Raw genomic sequence first — 19,492 nt, 5'->3', positions numbered from 1 at the left:
GTGAAGAAAAAGTGATGGACTCATTTCGAATTTCTTACTAAGTAATTGATTTTAATAGGATTGTTATGAATGGACAAATGTAACAGAGACTCCATTAACACAAGTTCTCCAATGGATTTTAAAGAAGAGAAATAATTATTATCTATGTAGAGTGTCTGAATTGTTTTTCCTAGCGATACAGCTTGTAAAAATCTGGAAAAGGAAACAAAAAAATTTGTTAATTGTTTTTTTTTATATAAACTGATTGTTTAAGACAGTCTTTAACCTCAACAATGAATTGATGTAGATTTGAAAACCTTACTAAAAAATGTTTCATTAGGTGACAAGTTCTAAACCTTTGTAAAAGCCCCAAAATATTTAAGAAATAAATAGTATCAAAAGAAAACGTGCTGTATCGAAGGCATAAAAGATGGAAGGATTATATAGTAGACATGATTTTTTTGTTTTGTAGGTTATCAATTTTCGTAAGCAAAGCTTTGAATAAAATAGTATTATTCTCTTGTCGAGGGACCTCAAAGTATTGAAGACACTACTTATAGAATAGTAGTAAGACAAGCCAATAAGAAGCAATTTTTGTTTCTTAAAAACGTTTGATAAAAAAAAAATTGGTTTTAAAGTTGTTTGTAAGGGAGGGATAATGAAATGTCATATCAATTGTTTTTTTAAAAAAATAAGTCTATTGAACAGCACGGGACGGTCTTACTTTAAATTTTTTAAACAATTGTTTGAGAGTATCAGATTGGTTAATCGTCCCAAGCATTTCATTTTTGTCAATCTGGAGAGACAATTAAAGGAAAGATTCAAGGTGATAACATTTTCAAATGCTGCGTTTTGGAAATCTAGAATGCATAGAAAATTTTGTTTAAAGCTTATTGCTTCAGCAGTGTAAAGAGAATCGAATTGAGATAATTCCATACGACACAATTCTATCTGATAACAAACATAAAAGTTATAAACGTGATAGAGGCGAAAAACTCAAGCGTAACGCAATTGGTTTCCTGAATGTAGTACATCTTCCCTTCGTAGGGTTACGTACTTTACGAATTCCAGCTTGTTCGAATTGAAATGACGTACAACTTAAAGCATCTGGGTGTACAGAGAATAGTCGAGAAATCTTGGTTTTAGAAAATACGGGACCCAGTTTGAAACAGACACAACGTAGTGTTCTTCTCAATTTGTTGACGCACGGCTGCCGATTTGACTCATTTGTGTGATGAGCGATCCATGAAGCGGATGGCATAAAATGCCAAGATATGTTTTTTCTACAAAAGGAATAGTTTGATGTTGTTTCCTCATGTTCCATTCCCTTTTGCTTAAATGCTAAGAAACCAATTTTTTTTAAAACACAATTTTCGGGCGAGCTAGTAGTGCAAGAATACTACAAGTTCCGCTGATCATTAACAAAAAGTACAAAAAAAGTTCAATAATTAATGTAGGACAGGTGATGATTTTTATAAAGAAATACTTATTTGCAATTAATTCTGAAAGGGGTCAAGAAGTTAAATAAATAGCTTTTAATGTTATAATCTGGTGAAAATTTAACAAAAACTGGATGCGTGGAATTAGGTGTGCATTGTTTGATCAGATGTGAATTATTCGATCAGACAGCAAGTGTTGGATCAGACATAAATTCGAGTTACGTACATTAATTTAAAATTAATTAGCAATGAGTAAATTTTTTTTTTTCGTGTTTTAAATAAATGGTTCTCCGTGAATTCCAACTTATTGGTTATGAGTCAAGGAATGAAGGAAAGAAAAATTTTTTTTTTTGCCAGAGAGAATCGTTATTTTGTTCAAAAATTCTTTAATACATATATTAAAATGAATTACCCTGAAATTGAATTTGACGCTATTTGGAAACCGGGTATGTCATACGAGACACATTTGAACCATATATATAAATGAATTATAAGAGGATGCCCTACATAAACAATTTTAAAACATTGATACACTTGAGAATAACAATTTCGCAAATGATACTTTTTCAGCAGGCTTCTACCCATCTAAGGGAAACGAGTAAGAATCTAACAGTAAATAAAAAGAAATGTTTAAAAAATCAGTTTTAGAATTTTGATAGAGAAAAACGAACTTTTGAGCAAACTCTTTGGGAAAGTGTTATCATTGGGTGGCATGACAGTATCGAGAAGTACGGATTTGGAGTTGATACATGTCGACTTGGAGGCAGCTAGACTGCACTCTTTAGGAATTAATAAGTGGTTAATGAATGGACGACAAACAAAGGGATGTGTACGAATACGTTGGATGCAGTCCGGTATTTGTATGTTGTCATTACGCAAAAGTAAATCATTCCACTTTAGTTTATTTGATAATAACAAAGGCATACAAGTTTCACTGCAGAGATGGCACAGAGATAATGAGATTATTAGTGTAACAAACGTTTGCTATGATATGGAACCTGATTTCTTCAGTATTTTTTAGTTCTTGTAATTTCGTTAACATAGGCTAATAAGAGTAAATGTGCTAGATTTTCTCAACAACAAAACATGTTTTGAAAGTAACTTACAAAAACGACAAAGTCAATAAAATGACAACGAAATTTCGGAAAGTCATAATGACATTCGCGATCATATAAAGGAGACATTTTCAACCCAAGGGATTTTTCTTCTTCTCCCTGACAGCAAAGGTAGGAAAGAAGAATTGTTCTAAGTAAAAAAGAATTACTTGTTGATAAAACTCTTCCGCAAGTCGTAGCTCCCAATCAACATGTTGATCCCATTCAACAAATTCGTGACTGAGATCAGCACATTTCATACACATGCGAAGTACTAGCCTATAGTGGAATTTAAAAAGGCATTTTGAATTTGAGAATTCGAATATTTATACAGTGTACCATAAATCATTATAGTCTGTTAAAAAGTTGAAATCTTCTGCTTGTATTCGTAAGCAAAACTTGGACAAATGCTCAAAATGTTCGTCCATATCTGTTGCTAGCATCAAATCAATAATTTTTTTTCTTGCTTTTTTCCTATCTTCTACATGAAGAAGTTCAAAGATGTCGCAATCATCACTGCCGTTAAAAGATATAAAGACAAATACATTAGCGTAAGGAATTCGTCCATTTTTTATAAATTTATTGAGCAAAAAAGAAAATAAAAAGGTTTTACTTTTCTAAACATTTAAAAACCAATGCACAACGATAATTTTCTAAAAGGGAACAGTCATTATACAAAAATGCCTAATGGAAAGTCGTTTATAGGATTGTATAGGAAAGCATTACACAACGCTACCATTTTGTTAAACGTATTGCGAAGAAATTCGTTTGTTCTCCCAGGATGACCAACATCATGGCCTAAGCAAGCAATAGTCACAGCGACGGAATCCAACGGTGTGAAAGCAGTACTTTTAATAGGGAGAACAGTCACATTTGTCTAAAGTATTTTGTGGATTTACCAAGTGTCAATACGAAGCATTTTTAATAAACACCAAAAGTTGTGCAAAACCATGACACCATGTGTAACATTATGGAAGGGGTTACAACAATATAATCTTTGAATATGATAAATATAATTACAGATGCGTTGAGACGATGTTTGAAGAAACACACTAGCTGGTTCTAAAAGAAGCGAACCGACTTCAACAAGAATATTAGGATAATCCTTCGAAGCCTGCACATCGGAAAAAGTCACGACTTTTGCCACACGCTTTTTAACTCGACATTCGAGTCAGTGTGTTCTCGCATGCCGTTTTCACCTCGAAAGCATTCCAATTCCATTGTTTTCCTATATAACGAAAAAGATGGCGATTCTACAGGTGAAAAAAAGAATTTAATGCGTTTTTCTGAGTGTTTAGAAAAGGGAATGGTTAACTGTAATAGGATAATTTTGAAGAGGAAAGTTTTTATAGGATATTTTCCCGTCATTTTTGTCATGAAGAGAAAACATATCAGAATTAGATACATTTCCTTTGGAATCGGATGGCGTTGATGTATCGAATGCCCAATCGTAGTTAGATGTATTTGTTTTATGACAGGCGAAAATTTCAAACATTTGTGATTCAAGCAATGCGGATTCAAATGGATCATTTAATTTTTCATTTGTATCTTTATAGGTGTCCCCTGTCGATTCTTCAATAGTCAAATTACGTGTTAGTCGTACGGCGTACAAATTGTCAGTATTTGTTAAAGATTTTTGTAGCCTTGACATATATTTATAGGAACAAATTAATGAATGTCTTAGTTTCTCAAAACACATCATTTAAATCATTTCTTTACCCACTTTTTTAACAGTTGAGAAGATTTTTTTAAGGAAGAATCATTACAAGTGTTTTGAGCTCCCTCAATACAAGCTGAAGCCTACGAATCCCACCCCATAACAAAAATAACCAAAAAAAGATACTATTTTTGTAAAAACGGTTTCAGTCAAAGAAAGTTTAAAACAAACTAAATGTTTTGAAAGCACCAACCCGTGATATTAAATGCAAAAGATCTTCTACGGCATTAGAGTGACATTTTTTTTGTCTTCTCATGTTATTGTCTATATGAATGTTTCCCGTATCAATACGACTATAGTGTTTTAAGTTTAAAGTGCGCTTAGGAATCTGTTTCTCTATCGCGCAGGTATATTGATGAATGCATGCGTTAAAACACGAATTAAAGACGAATAGTTGAACCCACATTAGTTTGACGGAACTCGATAAGCTGACGAAGGCGTTTGATCCATTGGGAGATGTGGTAAGTTCCAAAACATAGTAAAAGAATAAATGACTCGAAGCAGCTACCCACCCCCGCACACACACACAAAATATAAGAAAAAGGAGAAGAAAATAAACATTTTAAATCCATCTCAAATTTGAGAGAAAAAAAATTATTACAGAAGTAATTGATGGAGATAATTATTGCTAAGAGTGTTGTGTTGTGTGACATAAAAATTTAACATCCAATGAAACTTGAGGCAACCAACATATAACAAGTACATAACGACTTGAAAATAAAGGTAAGATTTCACGGGTTGTCTACATAAAAAAAAAAAAACATTTGTTTTAATAAACAAGAGAATCTGTAAAATAAAGAATAAACTTGGTACTCAGTCTGCCAATAATAAAAAAAAAATCTTTCAAGACATAAAGGAATGAAGCATAGACATGGAATGGCAGATGTGGAAAAAATATGAGGGAAAATATGATAAGGTAATAATAGGCTATTTAACATATGCCGTGGAATTAGTTTTCCTATATCCATGTTGAGTGAAGTGAAGGTAACCTGCAAGAAGTACAGGAAACATTATTATGAACAAGAAGATTATTTGTTTATATATTATTTCATTTAAAAAAAACTGTTGAATGCGTTAAATTTGTCTAATGATTTGAATTTGGAGTCTACGACAGTATTTTCAAATTAAAAAAAAAATTAGTTGAATAACAAATTGTTTTCTATTCTCTAAAAAAACCAAAACGCCTAGGTTATTTTTTCATTTTTAAGTTCAAACGAGGTTGTTTCGTTTTAACATATTTCTGAACTAAAGGAAACGTACCAATAGAAGGAAAGTAAAGGATGCGAAATGTAGACGATGTGAACATATGTTGTAGAAGATAGAAAACGTAAGAGAAATAAGCCATGCTATTAGAAAAAGAAATATTATTGAGGTTAAAAAATAAAAAACTTTAAAGCTTTTTAAAGGAATTACATCCAGAACAAAAGCCACTGATAACGTGAAACAAACTAGACTCAATGAACTCAACGTTAAAATGTATGTTAATAAATAATGAGAAGAGGAATTCAATTTATAGGGTTGAAAAAAATAATGATTTTCTGTAAAAGTGTCTTTGAACTTTAAAGGGAAAAGATGTAGAAAGCTCTTTATATAAATGGAATGTTCTCTGAAAATGATGTTAGCAATCATCTTGTGCGTTGGTTAGTTGTCTAATTGAAACACAAAAAGGTCTTTCTCTCTAAGTTTTCTTTTAGAAAAGAAATTTTTAAAAGATTTTTAAAATCGAATAAATTTCAATAAGGAACAAATAATGATGTTTGTTTTTAGAATTTAGATAAGCTTTCTATTAAGTATTAAAAGATTTTTTAGCAATGCAAAGAGAAACCGTATATAATAAAAAAAATTAATTTTCCTTGAAGTATTTCAAATCATAATATTCAGTTAATAAAAAAAAAACAAATTAATTTATTTCTTCATATGCTATTATTTATTTTTTTCAAAATTCATTTTAACAATTAGGTTTACTCGAAAATGCTCTTTGTAAACTTCTGATGCTTCAGATTAATTTTTTTTTCTAAAAAAAATATTTTTAATGTAATATTATAATTTTCTTTTTAATAAACTCAAAAAGTTTGATAACATCAACAAAAAAAATGGATGTTTTAATAAAATTAAATAAAAAATCCACGAAAACCTTTTCACTTTTATAATATATGACACTCATTTATATCTTTAGAGTTGATTTTGAAACTACCCTACAACCTTTTGGTGGTTAACATTAAAGACACATAATGAAAATAGTTAAACGGGAACATTTACAGAAGAAATCTAAAAATGACATGAATTTTTCAATTTTTTGAAATTCAATTCATAGTTTACTCGAGTATTTATTATTTCTTTAAAATGAGTTATTTTGAAAGCCCGAAGACGCTAATATTGCAGCTCGTACCTACAGCGTTTTTATAGATAAATGAACTCAATGAAAAAAAAAGTCACCTCTTTAAAGCGGGTAAAACAATCATTTGCTGTTTTTCCTGGAACTTCTTGAGCAATAGCTTAAAAAAAAAAAGAAGAGTCATTACAAACACCACTAACACTTCCTACCATGCCATTCCTCTTTTTGAGTTAAGCACCCTTTATGAGATTGTAAAGCAGATTCAAGAGCCTAAATAAGAAACAAAAAAGATGCAATTAAAGCACAAAATAATTTTTATTAACAGAAAAAAAAAAATCATTACTTGTTGTTGAGCATTCGTCCAAGATGTATGTTGAACCGGTAAGGCTAAAATCAAAAGAATTGTTATTAAATAAAACACTAACGCTTGTTTTCTATGAAATCTATTACTAGGAGTAGTCGTAACACAATTGTCGACTTGAAACGGAATTTTAGTAACGGTTTTTGGATCATTGGTTGTTTCACCGGGAACGTTTTCATTATTTTTTATACATGTTTTATTTGCTAATGCTCGACTTTTCTCAATAACAAGTTTTATGTTTTTTACACCAACTGCTTCAGCAATAAGTTGCCAACGTCGTACTGTTCCAACAGGATATTTTTCAAGAGATTTCTCTAATAGTGATATTTGTTCAGGAGTCCAAAAATCATTTGAAACGTTGCTTGATTTTTTCTTTTGTGTTTCTTGTTCTAGTGAATCCTAGTAAAATGATAAGACATTTCTTCATTAAAAGAAAATGAATATTTCTTACTGTATCAATTTTTTTAACTTGTATGTTATTTGCATCAAGAAACTCATAAATTTTATTAGATATTTCTTGTGTAGATGATTCCTTAGCTGAAATTTCTTGTAAAGATTTTTCCAGTAAAATTAATTGGTCTAATGGTATATTTAAACACGCTTCGTGGAGATGGTCACCATCTAAAACTTGCGTGGTTACTGCATTTTCACATAAAAGACGAATGTTTTTTCTCGTTTGTTTAAGTAATGTTTTGTAACGCTGTCTATCTTCAAGACGTAATTTTTCTTTAAGCTGAAACTCTTCTTCAAAAGCTTTTTTTTCCTGAATCTTGCGCTCTTCTTCTAACCTATTCCTTTCTAATTTTTCTTCATGTAATCGTTGTCGTTCATTCTTCACTTTATTCTTTTTTTTCGTTTCAACTTCCTTTTCTTTTAAAATTCTTGGATCTCTATTGTTTGAAACACATGCGTTACGAAATTATATTAAGAACGACCCTTACAAACTAAAAGAAAGTTCCACAAGTTTACTGATCCTTAATTTATCTTCCTTTATATATTTACGGCAAATTTTCATATTTTCTCTTTCCATCCAACGTCGTTCTTCACGACATTCGGCATCAATTAAATCATATTCATTATGAATTGAGAATTCGCGTATGGTATCAAAATGTCTCCAAAACTTATAGAATCTGTGAACCTCCTCTATTGAAGTATTTGAATTTCCCAAAGATGGTACGTTTTTTTTTGCTGACCACCTTAACAATAAAAATTATTTTAATCATGTTAAATTGATTGAAAGAGAGATGCACGACAAGAAGCAAAGAAAAAGAGAGTACGAAGCAGTAAATTATAATAAGAAGCGAAATACGAAAAAAAAAAAGATAAAAACTTACCTTGCGTTACGCTGAAACACAGGAGAAAATACAGTAAAAAAAGATTGTGGATCAGTTGCATCCATATCAGAAGCTGAAGGAATGGAATCATCAAAGGGAAGTGCTGAGTCGTATTCTCGACGAAAAGTTGGATCTATAAAAAAAATTATTAAAAAAAAAAATGTTTAATAGAATCTTAATCACAAACGCCTTACCACTTAAAGCATTATAAGCGTCTTGAATTAAAAGAAAAAACATTTTATCTGAATAATGCTCTAAATTTTTCGGTTTTCTAATTGTGTTCTGAGAAACGAATTCATGAACTTGTTTCGACTTTGGTATTTTAGGTTGTTGCGTATTTTCTCGAGATTTTTGCTTATCAGGATGATACTGTAGAGCTAATTGACGATACGACTTTTTTATCGCATCCATACTGCATCCTTCTTGTAATCCTAAAACAGAATAAAGATTCGGTCCTTTAATTAAGCGCTTCAATTTAGAAGGAGCGTTTGCTGTTTTTGCGTTTGCTCTTGGTTGAGCTTTTCCTTTTGTCGCTTTACCACTACTCCATGAATCGGAAAAACAGCTTTTGTCTTCACTTTCAAATGTTTTTTGCGTGTTACACTCGGCATCGATATCTTGCTTTAAATTTTTACGTTCATACGTGTTAAAGAAAGCATTACCTGCGCTTTCTAAAACACGTGTTAGTAATGTAAGACCATGGTACACTACTGGAAAATGTGAGTTGTCTTGTGACTCTGGAAGATATTTAATCAACACCATGAACGTCTCAGTAGATATCTTGCCCAATCGATTCTACCGGACGGAAAATTTATTCCAGACTGACGACACAGTTTGTGTATCAAACAACACCCCGGTGCTTAGTACACTTATCTGGTATAACTGGCGCAGCGTGCAAAACAGCGTTTTTGATTCGCAATTTAGGCATGCGTAAAAAAAAAAGACATTAAAAAAAATAGTCACGCTCACGATTTTTTAAAATGTATTTGAATGTATAGAGAAATAAAAATATTTAAATACTTTAATTTTTTGTGTTCATGTTCACATAAAAGTTTTGGTTTTTTTTTTAACTTGCTTTTGGAAAAATGCACGTTTTTCCTTAGAGGACAACAAATCTTTTACATATTCTTCACTAAAATAAAACAGACTTTTTTTTTGTTGAAATTATGGCATGTAATTTTTAAGTAGACAAACAGTACTACGTAAGGTTTTTTTTAAAAAAAAAATAACGAATTTTAATTCTTGTAGAATAACTATTATTTTTTTAAAGTGAATTAAAAGAATACTTAATAACAAATTATTTTCTTTAGTTTAAAGTATTGAAAAAAGTGCAGCTTTCTATTTAAAGAGAAATCAAGTACTTGTTTTTCTTTCAGACGTTTCTTCTTGACGTGTCACATTGGATCAATTTTTAGTTAAAAAATACCATTCTTGAAAGATGCCTGGGTTACAGAAAAGTTTACGTTACATTTTTTATTGAGATTTTTTTTAGTTTACTAGTGGCGTTATTTAGTAGACAAGTCATTAAAAAGATTAAAAATTTTTATTCAAGTGAAACGGTTCATTTAAAAACACACGCTAGTATTAAAGTTATTTAAATTTGGATAGTAAAACAAATCCATTCATGGTAGATAGTAATATTGCAACGGCAAGCAGAACGGTAGTACCGATAGAGGGTTCAAAAAAGTATACCAGTGCTGAAGTTGACAGCTGGACGCCAACCCAAGTCCAATACATCACAAAACAAGAACAATTGACACCCACCATGCCTCCTCTCATTCATCCGACTATATCAACAAATCATTTTCAATCGAACCATTTAAAAAATGTCGAGTTTTCCCCAAATGTCGCACATCCCTTATATAGGATGTACGCACCCTCCTCTGGAACAGTATCACAACCTTTTTCTTACCCTCATCCGTCGAGTTTATCAACAGCTGTTCCATGTCCTTTAGCCTATCAACCAGGTAATTTTGTTAACGTAATCACTCGACACATTAAACGGAAGGTTTCTTCTTGATGCATTCTAATAAACTTTGGTGCATCCAAAAATATGTTGACTGTGTTATTAAAACTGTGGAAAATATTCTGGTAGTACAAAAATTGCATATATTTAGAAAAGATTATAAAAAATGAATTCTAAAGTTAACCTTATTTTTTTAATAATAATTTAGAAAATTATTCTTTTCCACTTTTGCTGAACTAATTTTAAATTGTTGGTATGTGTGCAGCATCGATGTATAATCCCCAAATGAATACAACAAATTATTGGTATTCGCATCCCGTAAGGTTAAGCTTCGTTTCATTTTATAACAAACATTGTGTCTAATTTTAATCATCGATACACATTTTTGTTTTAGACACAACCGTTTCACTCCACAATGAACAAGGGAGTTTTTAGTAAAACAATAAACGGACATTGTAAGTTTTTCTTCATTTAATAAAATTAGTGACCTTATTTTAATGTGCATGTTTTAAAAATTTGTGAATAGATTCAATGAATCCCAATTGTTGTAACACAGATTTAAAAGAACCTTATGGAAATACTTATGTAAAGCATTTATTACGTGGATATGCCATAACGTCAATGTGTCTTATGGAATGTATAACAGAGTGCACCAATGAAATACCCTTTACACACTTCGAGAAAGTCAAATTTAAAGGCAATCGCTCGCTATTACGATGAATATATGAATTTTGGATCTCAAGTTGTGCCTTGGATTTTTGGTTTCCTTAAATCTTGTTGCCTCTTTCAAGTACAATTCTATTTTCAAAATACCTGTTTGTTAAACTGGTTGTCAATGTAGCCTTTCTCGGAATCCAATTCTTCAATAAAAAATCGACCTTTAAATGAATCTCAATTTCATGTTGAAAATGTAATTTTCCAATTAACAAAAAGATCTTATCTACAAAAAGTCGAACGTGTTTCAATTTTCTTTTTAACTAATAGGTTTGTGCTGAATGCGGTCAAGTTGTAGGAAAACGTGATTTATTGTCTCAGTCAATGATAACAAAACAACCGTAAGTTGTTCCTTTAATATCGAACTTTTTCTTTCAAAACACGTGTTTTATGCATACATTTCATAAGGTATACCGAATTTCCCTCTACGTATGACAGTGAGAAGAATACTTCTGCAACTTATTACGAAGGGTACGAAGGGTGGGATATTTGTGTGGAAAAGCGTGGAGTCACGAAAAGTCTATCGACTTGTAAGCCAAATTTACCTTTTTTTGATGTGGCTCCACCCCGTTGTTTTAAACAACCCTTGCCACTTTCTTCACGTAATAAAAGACAGGAATCGAAAGTATTAAAAGATACTTGTTTTGAAAAAGATGACAACGGGCGTATTCTTCTTCCTACTTTTTCATAAAGCATTTCAATTCAAAAAATAATAACAAATAATATATATTGTTTATGTTGTTTATCAACTTGGAAGTATCAAAAAAAAATATTACTGCTATTACAAAAAGTAATAAAAAGAAATCAACTTTTTTTATTTAAAGAATAACAAGTAGCATTATTGAAAAACGAGTTGGTACTTGATAAAAAAAAAAACCTAAAATGGATTGTTCAAAACTCTAACAAAACAATTATAACTTTCTCTGTCTCTCTTTTATCTTAAAAAAAATTGGCTTCATGTGACTGGTTGATCAGTTGTGTTCAACGACTTACACAATAATCCAGTTGCTTTTCTAAAAATAGTCATAAAAAAAAAATCATTTTTTTTTTAATTTGTCAAATTCGACATCGATTGATGGAATAACGAGAAGATCAAAAAGAGTATGCGACGTAGTCGGTTATTTAATAAACCACAAGATAAGGAACCCAAAAGTTATTTATACTCAAAAGAAGATGTGTGTACACTTCAAACAAATGAAGCGTTAGATGTACGTTTATAAAATTTTAAGAAATTCATTTTTTTTTCTTGTAATTTCATTTTAGATTGAATTTAAATTAGGCGTTTTAAGTGATCTTTTAGTGTGTCCATTATGTGAAGGTTTTTTTAAAGATGCCATGACAATTAAAGAATGCCTTCATACTTGTAAGTTGCAATGTTGAAAATGAAGCTAAATAAAATGAAACTACAGTCAACTCGCCTTACGGTGGCGTCTATAACAAAACAAAATCTTTTTTTTAAAACGACCTCGCTATTTATTAAAAAAATTAAGCACTTTACTTTATGTTTGTAGTTTGCAAATCCTGTATTTATTTACATTTAATTAATGAGAACGATACCTGTCCAGTGTATGTTTTTTTTTTTTTTATTTAAGCAAACGATCAGTAAACGTCCAGGTGTTTTAGTGTGGTTGGATCAAGTTTACCCGACGTGGTTCAGTAATTTCAAAAATTATGCATCATGACGATACCTTAACAAATTTTTTTTTTGTTCTGTTAAAATTAGACGAGATGTGACTATACAAAATTTAGTGGATAAAATGTTTCCTCATTTTGCTTTAAAGGAAAACGAAGAAAAAAAGGAACTTATGGAAACTCTACACGTACTCTACATGAATAACTGCCATTGTCTTTTTTCAAAATTGATCTTGTCACGTTTTTATACGTCGAGTGTAGTGTTCGAGCTAGCACATAAGCCACATATTTTATTGTGATTCTATTTTGAGTAATTTCATGTTCTCTGTAACCTATGTTTTAAAAAATGAAGCGATTTTTATGTAACGTTGTGTAGTACTGTACTTTGGACAATTTTTTTTGTTATTAATGATTTTAGGAGTTGTCTTTAAACGAGAATGAAAAAGGTGAAGCGAGTATTGAAAAAGATAGTAAGAAGGAAGAAGATTCAAATGAATTGAAAAACATATGTTTACCACCATTTTACGAAACGGACATGAGAACTTCTCTTGGTGTGTTAAAGGCTACAGATGAATGGTTTGCCCATTTATTAGATAAAGGTACCTTTTGTCATTTTAGATCTCTAAAAAGTGTTTAATGCCAACATTGAATAATTTTTTTTTTAAAGATAAAGGGCTTAGTTTTTTTAAAAATCATTGTGGATTCACTGTATCCTTAAGCTCTGCTGAGTAAAATCTTTTTCTTTTGATCTTCAATTTCATGTTGCTTCTTCTCTGCAATTTGTATTAGTACTACAAATTATCTGGAATTTAAAACAAAATACATAAGAACTTCATCGCAAACGCAAATTATGCATCTTGCATTATACATTGCTGATCAACTTCATTTTCAAAAATCGGAATTAAGGAATGTAAGTCCACTTTGGGTCTCCTTTTCTCTTGTTACTCAAAATCTCTATATACATGAGAGCATCGTCATCTAATGAACATGTTCGAGCGAGCCCGTCCTTTTTGACATGTTTTTACGTGTTAATTTTTTTTTTTCAAGATTGAGTTATTACTACAAGGTCAGGTGTTAGCTCATTCTCATTCCTTGGAATTCGCGTGGTATGTTTCTTCAAGTCGTAATGAAAAATAAATACAAGTTTGTATTTCTGTGAATCTTTATTTTCTAGTCGCTCGCGCAAGTTGAATACTTCAACTTGTATAGATTTACAGTTCCGCGTGTTACAAGAAAATCGAACAACTTTAACGTGAAGTTTGGTGACCCCACTGTTTGTTGGAAAAGCTAATAGAGTTAAAACACTACTCTGCTTGGTGTTGCGCACAAATTTGTCGACGTGTGTGTGTGTGTGTGTGTGTGTGTGTGTGTGTTAAACAAGAAGAAGAAACGTGTAGCTTCTTCGAATTTTGTTTTTACATTAAATTGATTAAACCAAAAAGTATTAAAAACAAATGAACGAATGTTTTCAATAACTTTGATGAATATTTTGACGCATCAAGTCGAAATGAAAAAAAAAACTCAATTTTAATGGTAGTTCTAGATTTGTTCCACTATACAACTTTTCTTTCTCAAAAAAAGAAAAACGTTGTTAGTTGACTGAAATAATTTCAGATAATTGGACTTTTTGTATTGGTGCTATCTTTTTTGATAAAACGCGATTAAGGAACAACTTGGACGTATAATACAAAAGAATGTAACAGGACAATACATTTTTTTTTGGTTCAAAACAGTTTGAACAAATTTTTGTTTTAATAAAAAAACATTGACATAAAATAATATCCATACACTTGTTGATACACATTTGCTTTTATTTTACAAATAAAAGTACAAATTATTTTTTAATAATTTCATGCTTAAAAGAAAAATCCAAGAATTTTTCCACCAGTGTGACGTTTTCTGGCTTCTTCGTGATCCATAATTCCGTAAGATGTCGTCAGTACAACATGACCAAATTGACGCGAAGGAAGAAGATCGGAAGTGATTTGCTCAATTTTATCAAGTGTTACATCAAATCGAGGCGATATAACACCGCATTTGTTAATGCGACCAAGTAGATTGATAACAATTTTCCCGCTACGATGATCATCAACAATTTCAAATTCTCCAATGTATCCTGAAATCATATTTGCAACGTGATTGGAATAGTATGAATTTAATAAATCATTGTAAGAAAAAGCAAAAGTATTGTGACACGTCAACTAAATAAAAAGGCAAACCTCGTCTTTGCATACAAAGGAGAAAATGAACAATAACTTTGCTAGACGGGCGAATCAAGACCTGTCGACGTCCTCGTTTCTCTGCATTAATAATTGTCTTAAGACAATCCGCAAGAACTGACATGCGCACCATCTAAAAATGAAAAAACAAAGATATGAAAGACAGTACAGTAAATTGTTAGCTTTGAAGGCTACCTTTTCTATACTTTAAAAATACAGGACAACGAAACAACCAAGAAGCCTTAGATCAGACAAAAAAGTATAGTTGACTAAAACTCAATAAGAATGGGGCGTCCCGTTTCGGGACCAGTTGTCGAGTGGACCTAAAAGAAGTTGAAAATGATGTTTATCTTTCAAATTATTTTTTGTTACATGAAAGTTTTAGTAGATTATTTTTGTTTTTTTTGAATTGAGGGTCTTATCAAATGAACTACAGTCGCATGAACTTTAATAAAAAATATACTTGTTAAGAAACTTTTGCATTCATTTAAAGGAAAAGCATATCGTTATGTAAACAAATTTGATTCATGAATCAATCTTCACCTTTTAGTTAATGGGCTATGTCATTCATTATCGTTTAAAGTAAGAAAAAAGCCTATTGAAGCGTGCCGCGAAATGGATAGTAGTACAGAAACAAAGTCTTTCTTTTTGTGCATACTATGCAAAAAACTACGTGCTCGTGTTTTTTTTTTATCATGTCTAATAAAACACTGAATTCAGTACAAAGTGTTACTTTTTTAGACTATCATTAGGCTGTCAATAATAAAGTAATCTATCATCAATTGAACAAATCCTTTTGTAACGAGTTACATGTTCAATACACCCATATAACTCTAAAACTTTGACTTGCTTATGCATGAGTCTTCAAATTTCTCAACTTGATGCATCAAAGTTGAAACAAATTTAGACGAGTCATGCACTGTTACATTTCATAGTGCATGTTTCCATTGACAGGGAAAACAAACATTTGAATAGACTAGATTAAATAATTTCTGATATATTATTATGTAACAATTGTGTGGTTGCTTAATGATGCTAATGTGGTTGTACAATTTTCGTCAATATCCATGAGCAATATTTTTGTACTTTTCAATGAGTTATAAATTCGGTACCTTACCTTTCGTAAGATGACCACTACCGTGACCAAAAAGTTTTCTTTTTTATTGATTAATAGTCTACATTGAATCATTGTCTAGAGATATTTTGATTTGGTAAAGTTGTATATGTTTTTTAAAAACGTCAGTTTGCTCGAAAATGTGTTGATGAAGGGTGACTCGAGTAATCTTTTTTTATAAACCCGGTTAAAGATGATGGGAAATGAGAATAAAGAAGAGTCATCGGGTCAAGAAGATTGTTTTCAATCGTACGGCTCATTATTAGAACGAAACCAAGAAAAACTATTTAATATCTCTCACAAAGTTTTGAACTTTGGTTTACGGAAAATTAATATTAATAAAGAGATAAAATATAATGGGGATGATTTTTCAAAAAATGTGATTCAATGTTCAAAGTATCCTGTACGTTATTTTTTATTTTTTCATTTCACAGTATTAATTCATTTTTTCAATCCATTGCATAATTAGATTTTAGATTTTATAAATCGTATAGTCTGCTGTATCACACAACTACCTAGTAATGTAGCGTTTCTACTTATTTTCTTTTGTTTGGAGACTTTGCATTGCGGTACATTTGTCTTGTTCGAGTCTTAACACATTTTTTTTATTGTTACTTCATCAGTGAGTGCAACTTATTATTTTCCTAAAAAAGCTTTTTTTCAAATTTCACCCAATTGTGTTTGGTTGATTCTTCTTCACGGTATAATTTATTGCTCTTGTGAAGCGTATCGATGGTATATACAATTTAATGTCACCTGTAAACAAAATACAAGATCATGTGAGGTATTTTGTGTCTCTGCGAAACGCTTTAAAAGAACTCAATGGACGTCACTTTGTGTACGCTAAATCTTTCAAAACATATTGATTTATGAGTTTTTTTTTTTTTTTTACAAAATCAAAAGGCTGGACAAATTATACGTTTTAGCAATAAAGAAATGGTTCCCGCTGATGTCATTCTTTTGGCTAGCTCACATTTAGATGGACTCGTTTTCATTGACACTCGTACGTTTCTTTTCATGACTGCGTTCTATTGAATCGTTTTTCTATAAATTCTTTTAGATTTGATTGATGGTGGAACACATTTTAAAAAAAAGTATGCAGTGAAAGAAACTCAAGGTGACACAAAATTTTCAATTTGCTCTTCTATTCGGGGCCGGTTAATGTGTGAAGCTCCCAAAGGTCGCTCTGAAACTTTCAAAGCAACTTTAAGTCTGGATGGTCATCCCCGTGTTGCCTCATTAGATTATCGATGTTTTGTTTCTCAAGGTTAGTAATTGACTTGCAATGAATTAAAAAAATATAAAATGCAGCAACTTGTTTATCAATTTTATGTTAGGCTCAATTATATGTGGATGTGATTGGGTTCTGGCTGTGGTGGTTTATACGGGGCATGAAACTCGAGTTTCATTACAAAACGTACCCTTTCTTCCATTTTATGCACGCCCTAATTCAATGGAAGAATGTGCTTTATCTAAAGCAGCTCTTTACGTTGTATTTGTTTGCTTTCTTGTACGTTGAAAATTTCAAAAATCATATGTTTTAAAAAAATCATGTTAGATATGGTTAGTATTATTATATCTTGGATTTTTTTATACTCCTCATAAAACAAGTTTTACCGCGTTTGGGGGTTTAGAAACAATGTTGGTGGAAATTATTTTGGAGCATCTTAAAATTTTAGTCTGTGTTTTTCCTCTATTTTTATCCGTGCTTCGTTACATTGCTTCTTTTCTTCAAACATTCACAACTCGTTAGTTTTCATAAAACTTGAAAACGGGGTTCTCATAGTCTTTGTTATGTTATTTTGCTATAAAAAAAAAACATCAAGTAGCTGGTAGCAAAGCAGATGAAGAAAACTTTACACATGTTTATAATTCCAATACGTGTTCGCTCCTAGGGCAAGCGGATTTCCTTATTACTGATAAAACGGGAACATTAACAAATGGTCAGCGTATGTCATTTGCGTGTTTATTTATTGAGGGGCGCGTGTATGGGGAGCTGGCTTTAACAAAAAATGGAACCTCCAATCAAGTGAAGAGTTCAACAGGTTCTTTTAAAGAAAAACCATCAAAACTTGTTAAAAAAAAAACAAAAGCGATCAAACAAAAAAATTTAATTTTTCATTTAACCTATTTTTTATCAAGCTATTTTTCTAATAAATATAATAAACAAAAATCCAAAATATGGAAATTTATTCATTTAACCTGTAAAAAAAATAAAAAAAATAAAATACAACATTTCAAAAAAAAATTGATCCATAACCAAAACAATTCAATATCTTATAAACATCAAATGTTTCCCCTTCGTTCACCCGCAGCGTCCGTGCGCATGTTATATCCGAAATTTTCATCCAAACCATTAGTAAATAAACGATGTTTCTCATGTCCTAGTATTATCATATCTCATACAACAAGGATAAACAAGTCCAAAAAGCGTACCAGATCTTTTCAGTGTAAGTTAAGTGTCTTGTTTTTTTCAACTTTTACCTCGGTATTGATTTTCGCAGCCTTTCCAAGTTATTTAGCTTCGCGCACTGAATTCTCAGATACGCGGATTCTTGATGACCTTTGTAAAAAGAATGTTCGCAGTACCTCTATACAAAATATGCTTCTTGTACGTCTGAATTTATATCCACCATCCATTTTAAAAAATTTCCTCTTTAGGGTATGTCGTTATGTAATAGTGTGGCAACAACAAGTGATGCGTTAATGTATCTACTGAAATCTTCTATGAATAATGAACATCATACGGTGGAACAAAGGGATTCTTTATGTAATTTTCCTTTTTCACAAACCCATTCAAGTATAGAAATTCCATTGGATGAGTCAATTTGGACATCTTCTAGACATCCACAATTAACAGATGAGATTTTATGGTCTTCTTCAATTTTATGGAAAGAAGAAGCGGCTTCGTTTTTACGGTGATCAATAAAGTTGACATAGTAAAAAACATTCTTATCTTATTGTAACTTTTTCAGATATCATGCAGAGTACCCTGAAGAAGAGTGTTTACTGGCTGGATGCACGTCGATAGGTTTCCGCTTATTATGGCGTTCTCCTTCCCTTATTATTCTTGAGGTTAATTAAAAAGAAAGAAACAAATCTTGATAAAAATTTTAATATTATGCAACGTTTATTTCTTTTAGCGACGGGGCAAAATTTTAAAATACGAAGTTTTAGGGTATAATGCATTTGACTCATCTCGTCAACGCATGTCTATCGTTGTTCGTTTAGGTGCATTCTTCTCTATAAAAAATATTAGTATAACTTTTTTTTTTCTTTCTAGAAAACACTGAAAATGTGTATCTTTTTTGTAAAGGATCAGACAATGCCGTTTTGCCATTATGTTCGCGTTTGTCACAATGTGATAATCATAAAAAGATAGACCGAATCCGACGTTATATTCGTTATTTTTCTCAAAACGTTTGTTTCCTTGTTCTTATTGAATCCATCATATTCCATTGAAACATTTGTCTTTCTGCGCTGTAGGGATTAAGAACCCTTGTTTTCGCTTGTCGCTCATTATCCTCAGAAGAACAAGATTGTTTTCAACGACTCCAAAGTTTTGTTGCGGCCCATCAAAATCGTAAA

At 31.2% G+C, this 19,492-nt stretch overlaps 6 protein-coding genes across 19 annotated transcripts; 3 read left to right on the top strand and 3 right to left on the bottom strand.

Moving 5' to 3' along the window:
* Positions 1-53: 53 nt before the first annotated feature.
* On the bottom strand, positions 54-5,997 carry LOC128884025 (dual 3',5'-cyclic-AMP and -GMP phosphodiesterase beta-like). 10 transcript variants are annotated; one of them, XM_054136993.1, is made up of 20 exons: positions 5,490-5,997; positions 5,043-5,218; positions 4,831-4,971; positions 4,634-4,733; positions 4,423-4,557; positions 4,236-4,312; positions 3,828-4,155; positions 3,712-3,765; positions 3,412-3,626; positions 3,249-3,360; positions 3,126-3,196; positions 2,852-3,028; positions 2,683-2,791; positions 2,525-2,632; positions 2,417-2,463; positions 2,090-2,352; positions 1,981-2,024; positions 1,037-1,921; positions 704-930; positions 54-192 (listed from the first exon to the last, which is right to left on the bottom strand). In XM_054136993.1, the coding sequence occupies exons 1-17, from the start codon at positions 5,856-5,858 to the stop codon at positions 1,996-1,998; spliced, it is 2,511 nt and encodes an 836-aa protein (XP_053992968.1). In that variant the 5' UTR covers positions 5,859-5,997; the 3' UTR covers positions 54-192; positions 704-930; positions 1,037-1,921; positions 1,981-1,995. The 10 variants fall into 10 exon arrangements, with proteins under 10 accessions (XP_053992968.1, XP_053992969.1, XP_053992967.1 ...); XM_054136994.1 differs by having other exon boundaries at positions 704-926; XM_054136992.1 differs by having other exon boundaries at positions 704-1,921.
* A 66-nt stretch (positions 5,998-6,063) lies between these two features.
* Positions 6,064-9,254, bottom strand: LOC128884027 (dnaJ homolog subfamily C member 2-like). The gene is made up of 10 exons (XM_054137003.1): positions 8,454-9,254; positions 8,260-8,392; positions 7,867-8,121; positions 7,377-7,815; positions 7,015-7,324; positions 6,908-6,951; positions 6,774-6,834; positions 6,666-6,724; positions 6,549-6,618; positions 6,064-6,497 (listed from the first exon to the last, which is right to left on the bottom strand). The coding sequence occupies exons 1-9, from the start codon at positions 9,019-9,021 to the stop codon at positions 6,568-6,570; spliced, it is 1,920 nt and encodes a 639-aa protein (XP_053992978.1). The 5' UTR covers positions 9,022-9,254; the 3' UTR covers positions 6,064-6,497; positions 6,549-6,567.
* A 228-nt stretch (positions 9,255-9,482) lies between these two features.
* LOC128883731 (uncharacterized) lies at positions 9,483-11,817 on the top strand. Of its 3 annotated transcripts, XM_054136393.1 has the most exons (9): positions 9,483-10,226; positions 10,491-10,543; positions 10,620-10,680; positions 10,752-10,810; positions 10,872-11,015; positions 11,067-11,135; positions 11,210-11,280; positions 11,348-11,469; positions 11,552-11,817. In XM_054136393.1, exons 1-9 carry the CDS (start codon positions 9,884-9,886, stop codon positions 11,569-11,571), a joined length of 942 nt encoding a protein of 313 aa, XP_053992368.1. In that variant the 5' UTR covers positions 9,483-9,883; the 3' UTR covers positions 11,572-11,817. The 3 variants fall into 3 exon arrangements, with proteins under 3 accessions (XP_053992368.1, XP_053992367.1, XP_053992366.1); XM_054136392.1 differs by having other exon boundaries at positions 9,485-10,226; positions 10,782-10,810; positions 11,348-11,813; XM_054136391.1 differs by having other exon boundaries at positions 9,487-10,226; positions 11,348-11,809.
* A 75-nt stretch (positions 11,818-11,892) lies between these two features.
* On the top strand, positions 11,893-14,056 carry LOC128883732 (polycomb group RING finger protein 3-like). 2 transcript variants are annotated; one of them, XM_054136394.1, is made up of 10 exons: positions 11,893-12,147; positions 12,203-12,302; positions 12,451-12,505; positions 12,554-12,595; positions 12,663-12,759; positions 12,990-13,170; positions 13,239-13,299; positions 13,361-13,481; positions 13,619-13,677; positions 13,746-14,056. In XM_054136394.1, exons 1-10 carry the CDS (start codon positions 12,043-12,045, stop codon positions 13,825-13,827), a joined length of 903 nt encoding a protein of 300 aa, XP_053992369.1. In that variant the 5' UTR covers positions 11,893-12,042; the 3' UTR covers positions 13,828-14,056. The 2 variants fall into 2 exon arrangements, with proteins under 2 accessions (XP_053992369.1, XP_053992370.1); XM_054136395.1 differs by lacking the exon at positions 12,554-12,595.
* A 212-nt stretch (positions 14,057-14,268) lies between these two features.
* On the bottom strand, positions 14,269-15,096 carry LOC128883844 (40S ribosomal protein S15a-like). Its single transcript, XM_054136638.1, has 3 exons — positions 14,986-15,096; positions 14,791-14,923; positions 14,269-14,687 (listed from the first exon to the last, which is right to left on the bottom strand). Exons 2-3 carry the CDS (start codon positions 14,921-14,923, stop codon positions 14,428-14,430), a joined length of 393 nt encoding a protein of 130 aa, XP_053992613.1. The 5' UTR covers positions 14,986-15,096; the 3' UTR covers positions 14,269-14,427.
* Positions 15,097-15,783: 687 nt separating this feature from the next.
* LOC128884302 (guanylate cyclase alpha-like) lies at positions 15,784-19,370 on the top strand. 2 transcript variants are annotated; one of them, XM_054137599.1, is made up of 14 exons: positions 15,784-16,001; positions 16,059-16,307; positions 16,374-16,473; positions 16,528-16,742; positions 16,808-16,907; positions 16,965-17,171; positions 17,242-17,414; positions 17,463-17,652; positions 17,731-18,354; positions 18,409-18,515; positions 18,566-18,822; positions 18,880-18,979; positions 19,048-19,135; positions 19,188-19,370. In XM_054137599.1, the coding sequence occupies exons 2-14, from the start codon at positions 16,098-16,100 to the stop codon at positions 19,364-19,366; spliced, it is 2,550 nt and encodes an 849-aa protein (XP_053993574.1). In that variant the 5' UTR covers positions 15,784-16,001; positions 16,059-16,097; the 3' UTR covers positions 19,367-19,370. The 2 variants fall into 2 exon arrangements, with proteins under 2 accessions (XP_053993574.1, XP_053993575.1); XM_054137600.1 differs by lacking the exons at positions 15,784-16,001; positions 16,059-16,307 and having other exon boundaries at positions 16,418-16,473; positions 16,528-16,605; positions 16,679-16,742; positions 17,731-18,515.
* The last annotated feature ends 122 nt before the right edge of the window (positions 19,371-19,492 follow it).

The sequence above is a fragment of the Hylaeus volcanicus genome, unplaced genomic scaffold (assembly GCF_026283585.1).
Source record: "Hylaeus volcanicus isolate JK05 unplaced genomic scaffold, UHH_iyHylVolc1.0_haploid 12237, whole genome shotgun sequence".
Classification (NCBI taxonomy): Eukaryota; Metazoa; Arthropoda; class Insecta; order Hymenoptera; family Colletidae; genus Hylaeus; species Hylaeus volcanicus.
Note: the sequence above shows the minus strand (reverse complement) of the source record. Positions and strands in the feature narration are given on the sequence as shown.

Excerpts from the sequence above, each read along its gene's own strand:
- LOC128884025 (XM_054136992.1), bottom strand. The coding sequence starts at position 5,858 with ATGATTGCTAACATCATTTTCAGAGAACATTCCATTTATATAAAGAGC. Across the intron at positions 4,734-4,830 it reads TATCTCCATCAATTACTTCT|CTGCTTCGAGTCATTTATTC; the intron begins GTAATAATTTTT and ends GGGGGTGGGTAG. Across the intron at positions 2,025-2,089 it reads CCCAAAGAGTTTGCTCAAAA|ATTCTTACTCGTTTCCCTTA; the intron begins GTTCGTTTTTCT and ends ATTTACTGTTAG.
- LOC128884027 (XM_054137003.1), bottom strand. The coding sequence starts at position 9,021 with ATGGTGTTGATTAAATATCTTCCAGAGTCACAAGACAACTCACATTTT. Across the intron at positions 6,725-6,773 it reads TCAAAAAGAGGAATGGCATG|CTATTGCTCAAGAAGTTCCA; the intron begins GTAGGAAGTGTT and ends TTTTTTTTTAAG. Across the intron at positions 6,619-6,665 it reads GTTTTACCCGCTTTAAAGAG|GTACGAGCTGCAATATTAGC; the intron begins GTGACTTTTTTT and ends AAAACGCTGTAG.
- LOC128883731 (XM_054136391.1), top strand. The coding sequence starts at position 9,884 with ATGGTAGATAGTAATATTGCAACGGCAAGCAGAACGGTAGTACCGATA. Across the intron at positions 11,016-11,066 it reads AATCTTGTTGCCTCTTTCAA|CCTTTCTCGGAATCCAATTC; the intron begins GTACAATTCTAT and ends TTGTCAATGTAG. Across the intron at positions 11,136-11,209 it reads CTCAATTTCATGTTGAAAAT|GTTTGTGCTGAATGCGGTCA; the intron begins GTAATTTTCCAA and ends TTTAACTAATAG.
- LOC128883732 (XM_054136394.1), top strand. The coding sequence starts at position 12,043 with ATGCGACGTAGTCGGTTATTTAATAAACCACAAGATAAGGAACCCAAA. Across the intron at positions 12,148-12,202 it reads AAACAAATGAAGCGTTAGAT|ATTGAATTTAAATTAGGCGT; the intron begins GTACGTTTATAA and ends ATTTCATTTTAG. Across the intron at positions 12,596-12,662 it reads AGTTTACCCGACGTGGTTCA|ACGAGATGTGACTATACAAA; the intron begins GTAATTTCAAAA and ends TGTTAAAATTAG.
- LOC128883844 (XM_054136638.1), bottom strand. The coding sequence starts at position 14,923 with ATGGTGCGCATGTCAGTTCTTGCGGATTGTCTTAAGACAATTATTAAT. Across the intron at positions 14,688-14,790 it reads CCTTTGTATGCAAAGACGAG|GATACATTGGAGAATTTGAA; the intron begins GTTTGCCTTTTT and ends ATATGATTTCAG.
- LOC128884302 (XM_054137599.1), top strand. The coding sequence starts at position 16,098 with ATGATGGGAAATGAGAATAAAGAAGAGTCATCGGGTCAAGAAGATTGT. Across the intron at positions 18,516-18,565 it reads CTATACAAAATATGCTTCTT|GGTATGTCGTTATGTAATAG; the intron begins GTACGTCTGAAT and ends TTTCCTCTTTAG. Across the intron at positions 18,823-18,879 it reads GAAGCGGCTTCGTTTTTACG|ATATCATGCAGAGTACCCTG; the intron begins GTGATCAATAAA and ends TAACTTTTTCAG.